This window comes from Nicotiana sylvestris, chromosome 5 (genome assembly GCF_000393655.2).
Source record: "Nicotiana sylvestris chromosome 5, ASM39365v2, whole genome shotgun sequence".
NCBI classification, from domain to species: Eukaryota; Viridiplantae; Streptophyta; class Magnoliopsida; order Solanales; family Solanaceae; genus Nicotiana; species Nicotiana sylvestris.
In genome coordinates, this window is record NC_091061.1 from 152,572,202 (window position 1) to 152,590,064 (window position 17,863).

At 35.2% G+C, this 17,863-nt stretch overlaps 1 protein-coding gene across 1 annotated transcript; it reads left to right on the top strand.

The window, feature by feature from the left end:
- Window positions 1-4,322: 4,322 nt before the first annotated feature.
- Window positions 4,323-9,520, top strand: LOC104215167 (uncharacterized). The gene is made up of 5 exons (XM_009764916.2): window positions 4,323-4,545; window positions 4,950-5,460; window positions 5,858-6,059; window positions 8,045-8,521; window positions 8,918-9,520. Exons 1-5 carry the CDS (start codon window positions 4,389-4,391, stop codon window positions 9,350-9,352), a joined length of 1,782 nt encoding a protein of 593 aa, XP_009763218.1. The 5' UTR covers window positions 4,323-4,388; the 3' UTR covers window positions 9,353-9,520.
- The last annotated feature ends 8,343 nt before the right edge of the window (window positions 9,521-17,863 follow it).

Consider the following 17,863-nt stretch of genomic DNA (forward strand, 5'->3'; position numbering starts at 1 on the left):
AACACAAACATGTTTAATAGAAATAACAATATAATGTCTTCAATAAGAAAAATGATTACATTAATATTAAACACGTACTTAACTAAAGCTATTGAGTCTCATACACTTTGCAAAAAAAAAAAAGTATGAAAAAGAAAAGAAAAGAATGAAAAGAGCTTCACCACATCATCATGTATACGTAAGAAGTTTCAAGTACTATATATATATATTTCTTGGATGCAGTAAAAAGCTTGACCTACATGAGTTTTCAATAAAGTAGTACTACATTTACTAGCAGAAACATCTACATGTAACCCATATAAGTTTGCTCACGGTTGAGAATTTTGAAGAAAAAGCTTCTAGAAGCATGATATTCTGAACTTACTTATCCTAATCTATGTTGCACGGAGTCTTCATAATATTATTGTACCCGTATTGGATCCTCCAAAAATACACTACTTTTGGAAGATTCGACATACACACCAAGCGATAATTTCGGAGAGTTCGAGCAACAGTACAACCTTATAGTTAATGCTAGCATTTACCGCGTGGACTTTTATGCACATCAGGTACATGAGAAGAGGAGGATCTACTGAACAATAAAAGCCTTAATTAATGGTGTATTGAGCAATTTGCTCAACTTGTTTTACCTCGCCAGTTGACCTGGATTCGAAGTTTATGAGTCAACTAAGTTATAACAAAAAAAAAAAAATATCCAGTGAAATCTTCAAGTGGGATCTCGGGAGAGTAGTGTGTACGCAGACTTTACCTTTACCTTATGAAGGTAGAGAGACTATTTCCGAAAGACTCTCGGCTCAAGAACAGTAAAAATGAAGCAATAGAGAATCAATAGCAATAACAAGGTAATAAGACAATGAAAGCAAATAGTACGAGTAATAATATGAATCTAGGAATACGAAACTATAAGAAAAATGCCAATCCTACTGAAAATAATGACACACCATATTAAAATAAGGGACTAAGAATAAGAAAATGCCCGACTAATACTACTACTGCTGCTAAGACAAGGAGAAACTCCAGACTTAGTTATGTTTAACATAGACAGATTAACATGTTTATGTTTTTAAAAAATAACTTTTATTGTTTAAAGGGTGAAGAAGTTCGTACTTGGTTCTTGCTTTTCATTTGGTATCTTATATTTGTATAATGATATTTTTTACCTTCAATTTTTCATTATTGCAATTTTAAAAGGAAAATGTTTGAAACTTATATAAGGTGTAGTATGCACAAATTGTGCCAATTTTAGAGGCAACGTCAGTGCAATATACTCAATATGCGAATGTATATACTATTTAATAAAAGCATGTATTATTAACATTTATAATATATCTCTTTTTAAGAGAAAAAATAATTCTTCCGAGATATCTAATAGTGGGTAACTAAACAAGAAAATTTTGAGTGCTCAAGAAAGAAAAATAGAAGCATATAAAATGGACGTGATAGGCCCTAATAATGTTTCGCATTAATCAATGGGTATAAATATGGAAAGACCACTATCGAGCATATAATAAAATAATTAAGCTTGTTTTGAGTCAATTGGTTTTATTTTTATGTTTTTCTTTCACAAGAAATCTTTATATTTATACATAAGAGATCTATAAATAACGTGTAAAAAATCTTTGCAGAGTCATTGTTATGAACAAGGTAGACCAAACCAAATGGATTGGGCTTGGGAATTGGTTATGCGTGAGTCAGAGTAACCATCCCAAAGAGAAGTTATTAGACTACAATTGGGACCCGGGTTGAGGTATAGGTGTCGAGGAATTACTGGACAAGAGGAAATACGGTTACTATAGTTATCAGTTCGTGCAAGTTATGCTTATGCAAATTGTTATTTGGAAATTCCCCCTCCTGGTCTCTCTCTCTAGTCTATTTCTCTTCGTAGCTCTGTCTTTCCGTCCCCTTTCTTTCTCTTACTATCCTTATATACAATTACTTTCTATTGTAATTCCTTGTTCTCATTATCAATATATCAATATGTGGTTTCTGTATTTGGTTGTGGATATTGGATCCATTACAGTCATTTTTTTCTATTTAAATTCTAGATGAGCATAGAGGACTATTTCTTCCATTAATCCTCGTAGGCGGCATGATTCATGAACCAATCTAAGGAATCAGCAGCTAACAAGTTAAAAACTACTTCCTCTATTTCAAAATACAATGTTTGACACTTTCCGTTTCATAAGATTCAAATTAATAAAACTTTAGTTAATACTAAAAATGTTCTTTTGGCCATATCAATATGAAAAATGATAAACACAATACTTTCGTGTAGTTTTTGTCATTTCAAATTGTCTTGTATTCTTATAGCTAGATTCCACCTGCTAATTGCTTGTGACTCTATTTTCTTTTTTCGAGTGACTTCCTGTTTAATTTGTTGGCCTTTTAATTCCATTATTACAAGTTGCGGTTAATTTGAGGCGCCATCCATTTTGACCAAATCGTACATTGGAAAATGAAAAAACAACTTCCTTCATCCCATAGATATATATTCTCATTTAAATGTTTTTTAAGAGAACTGGATATACGATACAAATACAAGTGGTTAAAACTTATGAAACAAGATTACGTGTTTTTTTTTTCTTATTTATTTTGAAACTTGTATAATAGATTTGTAGTCCCCTGGAACATATCTTTCCGAGAATATAATACTAAAAGATATTTTGAGAATAGTAATTAAATATAGTTTTCTTAAGATGTAGAGATATAAACCTTTGTTATCTATCTCATGTTTGATTTGATTGTGAAATTTTAGCAAATTAATCATGAAAAGTGAAATAAGACTAATTGATAAAAGAACATTATACTCCATACATCCCATCTTGGGGCAGTTTTCGCTTGTGAAGGAGTAATTTGACCGATTCTTGAAGCTATATCGAACTATATTACTTCATTTTTTATGAAAATTTTGGATATTCAAAATTATACAAAATTAATATAAGTTACAATTTTCCTTAAATGCAAATGGCTAAACAATTGTGTTTGGTACGTAGAAAAATATTTTTTGGAAAATATTTTTCAATTTTATCATGTTTGGTTGGCTTAAATGTTTTGGAAAACATATTCCTTATAAACTCATTTTCCTCCAATTGGAGGAAAATGTATTCCTTATCAAGAGAAGAAAAAACATTTTCCAAAACTTCTTCTCAATTCCACCATATTCCCCACCCTCACCAACCCACCCACCCACCCCACGCCTACCCACCCCAAACCTTTTTCAAATTTTAATTTTTTTTTCCGTCACTACCCACCCTGCTACCCCCTTCCCCCCCCCAAAAAAAAAAATTATTTTTTTTACTTTTTATTTTTATAATTTCAAATTTTTGGTTTTTCGTTTTTCTGCACCACCCACCTCCCCCTCCCCCTCACCCCACTGCCCCCCACCCCGCACAAAAAAAAGTTTTTTCTTTTTTGCTTTTTGCTTTTTTTTGTTTTTTTTTCACCTAGTACCCCCCCCCCCCCACCCCGGAAAAAATATTTCTTTTATATATTTTTAGTTTTAGTTTTTTCATCTTTTGGTTTACTTGTTCGAAATTTTACAAGTTCCAAAGTTATGAGTTCGGAAGTTTATGTGTTTGGAAGTTTACGTGTTTAGAAATTATAAAGTTTACGGATCCGAAAGTTCGCGGTTTCGAAAATTTAACGTTTCGAAAGTTTATGAAATTGGTCGGTTCGGAAGGTTGTTGGTTCAAAAGTTTATGGCTTCATGTTTAATGTATCTAAATTATTTATGAATACTCTTGAGAAGTTATTTTCCTTAATTTGCGTACCAAACACCGGAAAATGAATAAGATTACTACTTGTATTCCAAGAAAATATTTTCTTGAAAAACATTTTCCACAAAAAATATTTTCCGTTATACCAACACACCCTTTGTGTCAACCTATTTGTACAAATTAAGAAGGAAAAAATTGAAACTAAACATGCGGTCTTAAACATGTTATGACATTCATGTGGCTTTTAAACTTCTAAATTATGATCTTAAAAATGTTACAACTTTGCTAAAATATGAAGTTTACATATAAATTACTTTTAAATATAGAAAGAGGATATTCTTTCTTAAATAAATTAAAAAATGGAATACACAGATTTAAAATATTGGTCAAATTCGTAGCTTCAATCTTTGAAAACGACAATTGGAAATATTGGTAGGATGAGGTGGTATTAATACCAATTAAGTATTTCGGAAAAATACTAAGTCACATCCCCTAGATTCTTCATCATTAATTATCCTTCTAATTTCCCCACTGAAATTTTCTACTCGTTTCTCCTATAAATACCCCCCTCTTTCCATCATCTCAAACACACTGAATTTTCTCATCACAACTCTAATAAGAATCTTCCTTTATTTTCTCTCCAATTTAATTCTCTTTCATTTGCTCTTCGACATGGATTACGAGCAACTCATGTTGAGAGAAACTCTAAGAGGCCAAAGCATAGAGCACAATAAGAAGAAGTATACTACTGTTTCTAGTACTACTTCCTCTGTTGCTTCACATGAAGACTTAAGGAGCAGAATTGAGTCATTTCATATGCTAGAAAAAGGTAACATATCAAAGAGTGACTCTACTGAAAAGAAACTTTCTTGGCTACGTTCTCAGATCATCGGTGAAGATGCCGATTTTGAGACACCCTTTGGGAAACGTAGGCTTACTTATGCTGATCACACTGCCTCTGGAAGATGTCTTCACTATATTGAAAATTATATCACTAATAACGTCCTTGTTTAACGTAAACTTCTAAAAGGGGAGCTTCGGCGTAGCTGGTAAAGTTGTTGCCATATAACCAGGAGGTCGAGCCGTGGAAACAGCCTCTTGCAGAAATGCAGGGTGAGGTTGTGCACAATAGACCCTTGTGGTCCGGCCCTTCCCCTGACCCCGCGCATAGCGGAAGCTTAGTACAGGGGATGCCTTTTTTTAAATGTAAACTTCTGTGCTTTATTTTTACAGGCAACAGTCATACTAGTGACAGTTACGTAGGATACCAAACAACAAAAATAGTGCATGAAGCAGCAGCCTACGTGAAGAAATGCTTAGGTGGAGGAGAAGAAGATGCTATAATATTCTGTGGTTCTGGTTCTACTGCAGCCATTAAAAGGCTCCAAGAAGTCATGGGAATTACAGTCCCTTCAATTCTAAGAGAAAAAGTCCTCACAAAATGCTTCCGCAACGAAACAAAAGAGAGATGGGTAGTATATGTTGGCCCCTATGAGCATCACTCTAACATCCTTTCGTGGAGACAAAGTTTAGCAGAAGTTGTGGAGATTGGTTTGGATGAAAATGGTCTTGTGGATATGGAAGCTTTGAGAGTTCAGCTTGAGTTCTACAAGTCTACGAATAGGCCATTGTTGGGTTCATTCTCAGCTTGTAGTAATGTCACTGGAACTTACTCTGATACCAGAGCCATCGCTCGTCTTCTCCACAAAAATGGAGCTTTTGCTTGCTTTGATTTCGCTGCAAGGTATGCTAATTATGGAGTTTAACTTCTATATACTGAACATTGTCAACATCATGTCACTTAGATGGTACTAAGCTCATTTCACATGTTAAAACAACAAATATATCTTTATACAGTAAGTACATATAACACTACAATAAAAACCTGAATTAGCTACGAATTATATTCCGTTGCTAGTCTGTCACTAAATTGCTCGTAGCTGGTAGAATTTCTTGATAATTTGTCGTTATTCCGTTGCTAAAGACATTAGCTCGAGACGGATTTTTCTGTTTAGCTACAGAATTTGTCCGTCGCTAAAACTTGATTTTTTAGTAGTGTAATTTGAATTCTATTTGTTATCCTAATCATGCTACTTCTTTCCAATTTTGGGTATTCTTTTTCATGTGTTCTCATGTTGCAGTGGTCCATATGCAAAAATAGAGATGAGATCAGGAGAAATAGATGGGTACGATGCTGTTTTTCTTAGCCCCCACAAGTTTCTTGGAGGGCCAGGGACACCAGGAGTCCTTGTAATGAATAAAGCACTCTATCGATTGAGAACTTCACCTCCATCTACTTGTGGTGGTGGTACTGTTGATTTTGTCAACCCCTTCAATGAGAAGGCAAGTTTCTTTAATATGTTGTCCTTTTCTTTCTTTTTCATCGTAATGTCCTTTTCACCTTAGATTTCTTTGTGTCAATTATGAAATTTTGAATTATTTGTTTAAGGTTTCTTTGCTTAATTTATTCAAACAGCTTGATAGATGATTTTGACTGCTATTTGATGTGTAAACGGCACATGGGGTTCTTGTCAATTTCTTTCTAAAAAGAATAGAAACTTGTGAAAGTTGATTTAGGTATTGAGCTTGACTAATTAAATAAGTCAAAAAAGAATTTCAGACGGCAATACTATTGTACTTTTAACAATTTTTATTGACGTGACTTATAGCTCGTAGAGGCGGCTCAAAATATTGGAGGCCTAAAGCCAAACATTATTAGGAGGCCTCAAACTTTAAAAAGAAATTCACATTGATTAATTTGATTAATGCTTTATAGTTGACATATGTGCACTCTGATAAATAATAAAAAGTAATAGGCTACTATATATATATATATATATATATTGTAAATCTAAAGCTAAAAAATAAAAAGTTAGAATAATAGAACACGATTCTAGAAGCTTATAATTTGATATAGAATAAAATTCCAACCTTTTTAACTTGTTTGTTGTAGTGCTTGAGGACTTCAGAATAATAAATTTTTATAAAAAATTTATTCCATGTTTTTCATTCCTTTTTTTTAGAGAATAGATAGCTTAGTAATTAGAGGGAAAAAAGAGAATATAAAATACAAGTTTTATTATGAGGAAAAAATAAAATATTAATACTAGAATATAAATTAAGTATTAGTCATCATCAATCACATTGACAAAATAATTAGTTTCCTATTTTATGCATATCTTATAATCTTTTACCATAGATAGTTAATATTTCTTAAAGGAAATTACCATAGAATTAATATATTAATTTTAAATTGGGCCCCCAAAATTTTGGGGGCCTAAAGCCATTGCTTCATTTGCTTGGCCCTTGAGCCGGCACTGCCCGTTTGGCCAAGCTTCTAAAATCAGCTTATTTTGAGAAGTGCTTTTCTCAAAAGTACTTTTTAAAAAAGTGCTTTTGGTGAGAAACAGTTTGTGTTTGGCTAACTAATTTGAAAAGCGCTTTTGAGCAGTAATTAGTGTTTGGCCAAGCTTTTGAAAACTGCTTCTAAGTGTATTTTTCTCAAAAGTGCTTTTCAGAAAAGTGCTTTTGGAGAAAAACTACTTTTTCTGCTTCTCCAAAACTGCTTCTGCTTCTCCTCAAAAGCACTTTTTTTCCTTCCAAAAGCTTGGCCAAACACCTCAGTTTTTGGCCAAAAATACTTTGTGCCACAAAAAAAAGCACTTTTGCCCCAAAAAAAAAGCTTGGCCAAACAGGCTATTAGATTTAGTGGTACCATGATATAAATTACAATAACCAAACTCGAATTCTTATTAAATGCTCTCTTCTTCCGTTACCAACCCGCATATTTAAAGGATAAATTGGTTTCTCATCTATCTCCATCCCCTTACTATCTAACTATTTGTTACTAGTAGTAGTTTGTATTTCTCTTCTACTTTATTCTAAAAAATTCATGTAAATATATTTTAAGTTTAGTGATTCGTATTTATGGTGAATAAATAACTCTTTTGAATAGTATGCAACTGCGTCACTATTTCTCTTTATTATGGTTTGCAGGAAATAATGAATCTTGCCTTGTGTTATTTCTTTTCTTTCAGTAACAAAAAAAAAAGCAATATGCCTGAGGTATAACCATTTGATCCTGACTAGTTAAAGGGAAAAATGAATTAATAACTTCTGTGGTATAGTAAACTATTTGATACTACACATTTTTCTGGTCACTATAAGAAACCATTAAAGAAAGATATCATAAGACTTTTACGTTACAAATTTAACTGCTCCCTTTTTAAGTGTCTAAGCTTCTGTGTTTTAATTTTCTTTCCTTTTCTACTTGGCTCTAATGATAATTCTGCGCTATAAACACTCCTGATATAATATACAATTACCAGGACACACTCTACGTGGAGAACATCGAAGAAAGGGAGGATGCAGGAACACCACCAATCATACAGAAAGTGAGAACAGCTCTATCATTTTGGGTAAAAGAGTTCATAAGTCACAAAGTAATTGAAAGAATGGAGCACGGCTACATTGAGCTTGCACTAGAGAGGCTTCTCCCAAATCCTAACGTATGGGTTTTGGGAAATGTAACAGCCAAGAGACAAGCTGTGCTTTCTTTTCTCATCTATACCACAACTTACTCCTCATCAGGTGACATCAATGGCGAAGACAACGAGCTTTACCTATGGCGAGAGACAGGGAACAAGAAAGATAAGCCACTTCACGGCCCTTTTGTCGCTAAGCTGCTTAATGACCTATTTGGTATCCAAGCTAGAGGAGGGTGTGCTTGTGCTGGACCCTATGGACATATCTTGCTCAAGGTTGATGAACCTCACTCTCTTGCCTTCAAAGATGCAATTCAAATGGTGAGTCTCCATAATAAAAGATTTAACTTACATGTATTGACAAAAGGGCAGCCCGATGCACGAGGCATTCTATGTTCATGCATGGTCACGTGAAGGACCGCACCCAAAGAGGTGTGATGTATCCGGCCTACTCTGATGCAAGCATCAATGGCTGATTCCACGGTTCGAATCCGTGGTCTATATGTCACAAAGAGACAAACTTTACTGTTGCTCCAAGGCTCTCTTCTAACTTGGATATACTGACAATGAAAAAAGAAATTTACACTATCATTATACTTTAACCTGCTATAGTAAATAACCTGCCTTTTTCCAGGTTAATGATCCCACATTTTATGAATGATTACCTATAATTATATTTTAGGGGACCTTATAATTTTCGTTGATCTCGATGTACAGGGCTATAGTGGAGTGAAGCCAGGATGGACAAGGGTCAGTTTTCCTTACTACATGTCCAAGGAAGAATTTGAGTTCATTCTAGCGGCACTAGAATTCATATCCATTTATGGACAAAGGTTCCTCCCTTTGTACCATTTCAATTGGAGGAGTGGTGCTTGGACTTTCAAGAAAAAGGCTTTCAAGGAGGCTCTCATAGGGAGAGACCACAATTGCAACTTTTGTGGCTCACAAATGATACACGGGTTGAACCTAGGTTGCCATGATACTAAAGAAAACAACCACGGAGGAGGAAGCCCTAACAAAGAAGGTCTTATTTACAAGTATGTAAAGTACCTTGAGACAGCTAAGCGTATTGCCAGCCTCCTTCCCAAGTTCCCACCTCAACGGTCGATGCCTGAAGAAATCGACCCTAACCTTGTACCCTTTAGAGTCTGAAGATAAAAAAATCACATTGCTGAACTTATGCTATTGGAGAGAGAATGCTCGTTCTCATTCTCCTATATGATCGTGCAGTTGTCTAATCTATAGTTGGGCAATACAAGGGTTATTATATGTAATAAATTAGAAGAATAAGGGGACATGAATAAACAATATTTTTAAATATTCTCCTTTTTCTAGTGAATTTTATGAAATTTGTGTTTAATCAATTGGAAACACGTATGTTCACTCTCATTGTTAGGATTGATCGTTTAGTTGTCTAACATTTAGTTGGACAAATGAAAATGAGGAGAATATGTATTAAACTAGATGATTTTGAAGATTTAGGTACCCCAGAAGCAATATTGACAATTATGAACCCCTTTAGAAGCTCTTGTACAATCGATGTGAGAGGTTAAATGTCTCCAACATAAAATTATTTTTGCACCAAAGTAACAGAAACAGAGAGAAAAAGCTTTCAACAGAAACAATTACATGAACAGGTGCATAATGTGAGTATCCATTGCATATGTATAACACTTGTTCTTATGCAAATTCCTGACAAGATGTGAAAATGATGCTTCTTCAAGCTGACCAGCTTGCAGCTTATCAAAATATTTCAACTAAGCCATTCCTACATAATTTAGCAGATAATTTTGTTGCTTTTAATATGTAGATGAAGAGGCAAAGGACACAAAACTTAATCCAACTTGCGCAAATTCAAAATTTTAAGGACTTCTATATATAAGAATACTAAACTGTTTTCCGAACAACGCTTTTAATATGCCAGTCAAGATGGGGAAGACTTTCATGTTATCATAGACCTCTTAATTTGCAGGTGAGCCTTTTATCCATTTCTACCTCGGTACACATAGCCTCTTTTGTGAAGCAAATATAAAGGATGGTTGATTTGTGTCCTAACTCCTAAGTGACAAACTCCTAAGTGAGGGCAACAGTAATACCTCAATAAAGAAAAATGCCAGGCTTAGCAGTGGCGAAAGGCAAATTGAAAAATCACCCTTCTAAAATTGATAAAATCAAGCCAAAAATTTTACTTACAAACCACAAGCACTGAAACTCTATACGTTAGCAACTGCGAAATTTTCATTTACTTGAGTACCTGTCAGGAGTGATTGTTTTTTGGTGGCCTAAGAATCTGCGGTGCCCCTCAACTGCTCTTGCCGTATTACCTGAGTGTGACAGAATAAAAACATCACTTTCGACAGAGATGAGATAATGGAGTGCTGCAGTTTGTGAGGCATGATTGGCAAACCTTCTCAGTTCTTCTGTCATTGCCAGCAATTCCTGCCATCAATAAGACATTTGTGGTTTGGTAGGTAAAACACACTATTAGTGAAAGAAATCAACTTTGAGCTTCCTGGACAGCCAGAATGATTAGGTGCCGGTAAAAACCTTGAAAACAACATGCTGAAAGCGAGATGCGAGCTCTGGGAGGCGATAGTTACCACCATAAATTTCTCCCGCAGCAATATAAATCAATATTAACGGAGGATAATCAAGAGCCTGAAGAAATAATACAACCTCCTTCGGGAGCGAGAGGCAGAAGCTGCCAATTCCCTGTTAAGTTGAGTTGATAACCTTAATTTTTCTCGTTATTTATGAATGAGTAACATTAGATATTACTCAACATATTCCGTGTCACTCTAAAGATCATTGCTACAAGACAACAGAAGAAAAGGGAATCTAAGCAGAGTCATCCCTATTACAGGAAACCATGATATCAGATGAAATTGGCGCAGTTGCTTTGATGCTAAATAAAATACATAGATGACATTTTGACATGCAAATATAGTATGTGTTTCACAGGGCTTCTGTGTTGACTGTGTGAGTACTTTATATGGAAGGAGGGATTCAGAAATTTTAGAACTCAATTTGAAGCTAAATATCAGCCCTTGTATACCCATGTAATCAAAGAATATCTAAACAACCTATACACCATGAATGAGACAAAATAATTCTCATTGAGCCCAGAACATTAAATAAATAAAAAAATAATAGCGGCTTCTTTATAATGATCGGGCCAACTTACACGCACTTCAACTATTCCACCAGGTACCTGCTACAGTCTACCAACATAGGTACCGGATATCTCTGTCTACCAAGGCCTAGATAAATGAGAAAGAAATTGCCAAATATTTTTGGACCCTGGTCTCGAAGTTTAAAAAGATTAAATTAAAAATTAAAAAAAGATTAAAAAGGGATAATTAAAAAGGGATTGGTATCAGGGATTGATTTAGATAAAGTCTAATAAATAGTGTCTAATAGTATGCCTTGTTAATCTTACAATCTTCTTAGGTGATATAAATGACACGATTGATGATATGATAATATTAGAGATAATAAATATAGTTGTTTTCTATATTTATCTGAGCAGATTCTGTTATTTTCTTTAAGATAGATAAAATGTACGGCTAGATTTACTATAGAATAGAATCCTGATTCTATGTCTAATATGAATTCTTCTAGAATTTGGGTAAGGCTTCTAGCAAAGCTCTCTGGATGGGTGTAGTTGTTACGATTATTGGACATTAATAGTAAGATATTTGCGGTTAAAAACTTATGTTTGTGAAAATCCTACTCGGTACTCTCCCTCCCTTATTCTATAGACTTTTATAGTTTAATATGAAGAAGCATTAAAACTCACGGAAAGAATTCAACCCAATCCAGAGGGACTAACTAGTTATACTCCTCAAGGAAAGGCTGATCAAACGATAAATAAACTAAATAATACTTTAATAATATTACTTTTAGAAGTCAATAAAAAGCTAGATAAAATTATTAAAGAAAAAGAAATAAAAACAGAAATCCCAAAGGTAGACGATTTAATAGAACAATTAAAAAGAGTTGAGATAACACCGCAAAAGGATAGAATTAAAATAAGGAAACCACAAAAATAGACTTTCTTCCAGGTAGGTCAAGAACAATAGACGAAGAAAGATCACGAATAAGTTTTTTAGATAATAAAATAGGTAATAATATGTTAGCAAGAATCTTAACTAGAAAAAGACAAGAAGAAAATCAGAAACTGGATGAAATAATAGATATAGACAAAGACATACAGATTTTTCAGCAAAATCAACTAAGGCTACTTAATCCAAAAATATTATATAATACAGGATATTTTTCAAATAATTCTCAATTATATAGACAATATAGAGAAGAACAATTATCAGCCATAGGAAGTAAAGTAGCAACATTAAATTTAATTAATCCAGATCCAGTAAGACAAATAAAGAATTATAAAAAGAATTTAATGCATATGAGATTAATAGTAATCGGATTAAAAGGATTAACTAGAAAAAACTTAGGAACTAAAGTATTAGTAGTAGTATATGATGACAGATGGTCAGATCAAAAGAAATCCATACTAGGTTTAACAGAAGTAGACATGACAAATAATGGAGGAATATTTTATATCAGCCCAGACTTCATGATAAATTTAGCAGAATTTGGAAAAAAATATTAAAATAGGAATACAGACTAAAGGATATGAAGAAATGAACAATGGAAATAATTTACTGATATGTGTTGGTTTCATAGGAAAAATGGCAACAAGTAGTAATACAAGATTCAAAATTAAGGTAGACGATGTAGTCGAGGTAATGGGAAATAAAGGAATAAAATTAATAAAACCTATTAAGATAAATCCAGAAGAATATGCTGGATTAGAATGGAATTTAGAAGATTTTGCAAAACAAAAAATATTTAAACCAGAATCTCATTTAATGTATACAAACTCAAAAGGAGAAACCTCAATTAGATTTACTGATTACAATTATTCTACCCAAAAAAAATAGATGACATAACTGAGAATACGGCAGACGATACCGGTACTGAATTCATGAACATAGAAATAATACAAGACAAATTTGAAGTAGATATAGCACTAGAAAAGACAAGGAGGCTAGTTAAAGAAAATAAAAATCAGACTTTCCAATGTAAAGGATGTAAACTTGGAAGGTTAACCTTAAGCAAAGTAGAAAAACATTTTAGGAAATGTGAATTAAGAACAGATAATTGGGGATATAGAAAAGAAAATATTTTATACAGAAAAAATCAGAAATATTATATAAAAGTTTTGATGAAATACAAGATAGTTATGAAGAAACAGAAACAGAATCCCTAATAAGCCTAAAAGAATTGATGGAATCAACTAGTTCTAGCCCAAGCCCATTCCAATGAACAACTTATCAAAGTACAATAGATACTAGCACAGGAAATGTACCTCGAAAAAGAGTTTACAGAATAGATCAAGAAACAGAAATAGAAAATGTAAAACCATCAGGAAAAAGAATGCCTATAGAAGAACCTATAAGACTACAGGAAGGAGAAAGTAAAGATAAAATACTAAATATAGCAACTCATGATCCACAAATGTGGAACTTAGTAATAGACCTATGGAAAGGAATCGTAGTGACAGACTTTATAAAAACTTATAATGATACAGATGCAGAAACAATGCATAAATATATGGAAACCTTCTTAGGAGAATCAACCAAGGGTTTATGGGAAGCCTATAAGTCAGAATTCCCACAAGATTTCCAAATGTTGATAGCAATGGGAGCAAATCCTTATAATTTTACAAATAAGATACATAGCTTAATGTGACGACCCGACTCATCGTCTCATGAGTTACTCTCTCGTTCGTCCCATTTTCTGCTTCCTCATGTTTCATTATCGGTATTGGGTGCATTAGAATTTATTTGGAGCGATTTTGATAAGAAATGAGACATTCAGTCTCTTTTAAGAAGGTTTAAGTTGGAAAAGTCAACCAAACGTTGACTTATGAGTTAGAGGGCTCGGATGTGAATTTCGACGGTTCGGTTAGTTCCGGGAGGTGATTTGTGACTTAGGAGCAGGACCGGAAGTAATTTTGGAGGTCCGGTGTTGAATTAGGCTTGAATTGGCGAAGTTAGTATTTTGGCGAATTCCGGTTGATAGGTGAAATTTTGATCCGGGTGTCGGAATGAAATTCCGAGAGTTGCTGTAGCTTCATTGTATCATTTGGGATATGTGTGCAAAATTTCAGGTCATTCGGACATCGTTTGGTCGGGTTTTTGATCGAATGTGTATTTTAGAAGTTTTAAAAGAACTTAGGCTTGAATTCGATATAATTTGATGATTTTGGCATTAGTTGAGGTGTTTTGACGATTGGAGCAAGTTTGGATAATGTTTTAAGACATGTTGGTGCTTTTAGTTGAGGTCTCGGGGGCCTCGGGTGTATTTCGGAAGGTTAACGGATCGATTTAGGCACGAAAAAAATAAAGTTGCTGCATTTTTTTACAGCACTGTGAATAGTAGTTATGAACAGTACCCATGAACAGCGCCCCGTAACAGTATCCGTGAATAGTACCGTGAACAGTACCCCGTAACAGTATTCGTGAACAGTACCCCATAACAGTATCCGTAAACAGTACACACGGGGTGAACAGTAATTCCGAAAAATTCTGGGCAGAATGTTTACATTTCATTCGCAAAAAACACCCCATTTCTCCACCATTTTTAGTCATTTTGAGAGCTTTTGGATGGGGATTGAAGGGAGTTTCAACTAAGATCGATTGGAGGTAAGTTTTATGAGTTAAATACATGATTTTATTGAAGAATCATCCTAGAAATCCATGAAAACATAGCCAAATTATAAGAAATTAAGGCTTGAGATTGAAATTTCTAAATTTGGGATTTGAGGGGTCAAATGGACTCCGATTCTTGTGAATTTGGTATGTATAGACTCATGGCGAGATAAGGAACATTTTGATGTAAAATTTTTTTGATTTCAAGACGTGGGCCCGGGGCTCGGGTTTTGCAAATTTTGTGATTTTTGATATTTTTCGAGTCTTTTTGATTGGGTTATATTCCCTTAGACTATTGTGATGTATTCGTTGTGGTTTCGGCCAGATTCGACGCGCGAGGAGATCGATACGAAAGGAAAGGGCATCGCGGAGTAGTATTTGGCCGGCTAGATGTGAGTAATAGATGTAAATGCTGTTCTGAGGGTTTGAAACCCCGGACTTTCACATCGTAATGCTATATTAAGGCGTGACACATACTCCATGACGAGTGCAGGGTCGGTTACTATTGGGGATCGTGACTTGGTCCATCCCGCGTGATATTTATACTATACTAGTGATTGATACACATACTTTATTGATATTTACTGGGCTGGATGCCATGTTTGGGACCTTGTGCCGACTTGTAGAATCCTTCGGGGATTGATATTACTGCTTTAGCATGATTTGCATATCATTTGGTTTCAGTCCAAGGTTTTAAATATTGTTTTGCAAACTCAGCCATATTTCTAAGTTTTGAAAACTCAAATGATATTTTAAATGTTATTTCGGGCTGAGAACTACTGTTTTTATAAATGCCCATGGGGCTTATGTTGTTTTCTGGACTGATTATGGGTGGCTCGGGCTGTGTGCCGCAGCAGTGACTTAAAACAGTGGTAACAATGGCACTGTGTGATGTGACTTGAAACATTATGGGTGGCTCGGGCTGCGCGCACAGCAGGAACTGGAAACAATGGTAACAATGGCACTATATGATGTAAATGGGTCAGGTAACAATGACTGACCAAGATTTGATTGATGCCACGAGATGGCTTGATATTGCGCTTGGGCTGTAGGAGCCCCTCCGGAGTCTGTACACACCCCCAGTGAGCGCCGTCGACGATAAGTAAAATGGATGGCTCGAGCTGCACGCCGCAGTGGGTACTAGAGAGTACCATCATATGCATTGCATTGCACTCATGCATAGAGTGGACCATCATATGCATTGCATTGCACTCATGCATTTGTTTTTATCTGTTATACCCGTCTCAGTAATTGGTACTCTGATTTAATTGACTTGTTGCTTCACTAATTGTTGTTCTAAACTGCCAGTCATAGTTTACTTTGTATTTTTCCACGATTTCTTATTCTCAGCCTTTATTTATGTTTATTACTCATTGGGTCAGAGTACTCACATTACTCCCTGCACCTTGCGTGCAGATCCAGGTACACCACAGGCTGAGTGAGGATTTATTTAGCTGAGCAGCAGTATCCGGGAGTATTGAGGTAGCTGCATGGTGTTCGCAGCCTTGATCTCTCCCCTCTATCTCTATCTTTTATTCCGCATTTTTCCTAGACAGACTTGTAATAGGTGGATATTCTGTATTAGAGGCTCATATTCGTGACACCGGATTCTATTGGGCTATGGTGTGGTATTTTAATTGAACTTCCGCAGATTTTATTATTAATTATACACTTGAATGTAATGATTTAGTAAATTCTCTGTGATATTTATCTATAATCTGAATAAGAAATTTGGGATAATGTTGTTGAATGGTCGGGCTTGCCTAGCAGTGTGTTGGGCGCCATCATGACCGAGGTTGGGGTCGTGACACTTAATTACAGGCGAAGATCCAAATAGTGGATTAGTAGTATTACAAAAAAATGCATTAATAATTTTAGTACAATTAAGTATATGTCACGACCCAATCCCCGAACCCGATCGTGATAGCACCTCTCGTGGAGACAAGGCTAACCAGACCAAAACGGAACACCTCTTTTAAATAGTTACTCATCATAAACAGTAGTAACATATAATATAATATTCATAAATTGCAGAATTTAACGATAATAACAGTAGGAACCATCCCGACACAGCCCAAACCGGAGTGTCACAAGTCATGAGCTACTACAGAATCTGCTATAGGTCTACAAAGTACGGAATCCGATACAACAGTCTGAAGAAAACATAAATGATAGAGGATAAGAAAGACAAGGGGCTGCAGACGTTAACAGCTACCTCGTAACTCCAAATCACTACCTAGCCTGGAAGGAAATCAGCGCTCAGGTGCGGACTCTGGTATACCTAAATCTGCACACATGGTGCAGGGAGTAATGTGAGTACTTCGACTCAGTGAGTAATAATTACAAATAATGGCTGAAAGTATGAAAACACGTAAATGCACAAAGCAATTCCATATCAAGCAGTAAAATCATTTAAAGCAGTAAATCAGTGACGAAATCAAATGATATTCCTTTTTAAAACAAGTAAAACATGTAATTTAACAGGTAATTAACAAGTAGAAATCCGCCCCTTGGGCACAGTATCAATCGCTCAACATAGTATCAGCCCTCGGGCTCACTCTCAGTACAGTATCAGCCCCTCGGGCTACCTCACAATCACTCAGCATAATGGTCAGCCATTGTTACCTGACCAAGTTGCATCATACAGTGTCATTGTTACCACTGTTTCAAATCACATGGGTACCCGCGCTCACTGTGGGTGTGCAGACTCCGGAGGGGCCCCTTACGGCCCAAGCGCTATATCAAGCCACCTCGTGGCATCATCACTCAGCATATCCTCACATCACTCAAGCCACCACGTGGCATAAATAGTATCTCAGGCCCTCGGCCTCATATCACTCAGCATATCCTCACATATGGCCCTCGGCCTCACTCAGTCCAGAAATCATCATAAGCCCCTAGGGCATTAGTAAAACAGTAGTTCTCAGCCCAAAACATG

Excerpts from the sequence above, each read along its gene's own strand:
- LOC104215167 (XM_009764916.2), top strand. The coding sequence starts at position 4,389 with ATGGATTACGAGCAACTCATGTTGAGAGAAACTCTAAGAGGCCAAAGC. Across the intron at positions 5,461-5,857 it reads TGCTTTGATTTCGCTGCAAG|TGGTCCATATGCAAAAATAG; the intron begins GTATGCTAATTA and ends CTCATGTTGCAG. Across the intron at positions 8,522-8,917 it reads TCAAAGATGCAATTCAAATG|GGCTATAGTGGAGTGAAGCC; the intron begins GTGAGTCTCCAT and ends CTCGATGTACAG.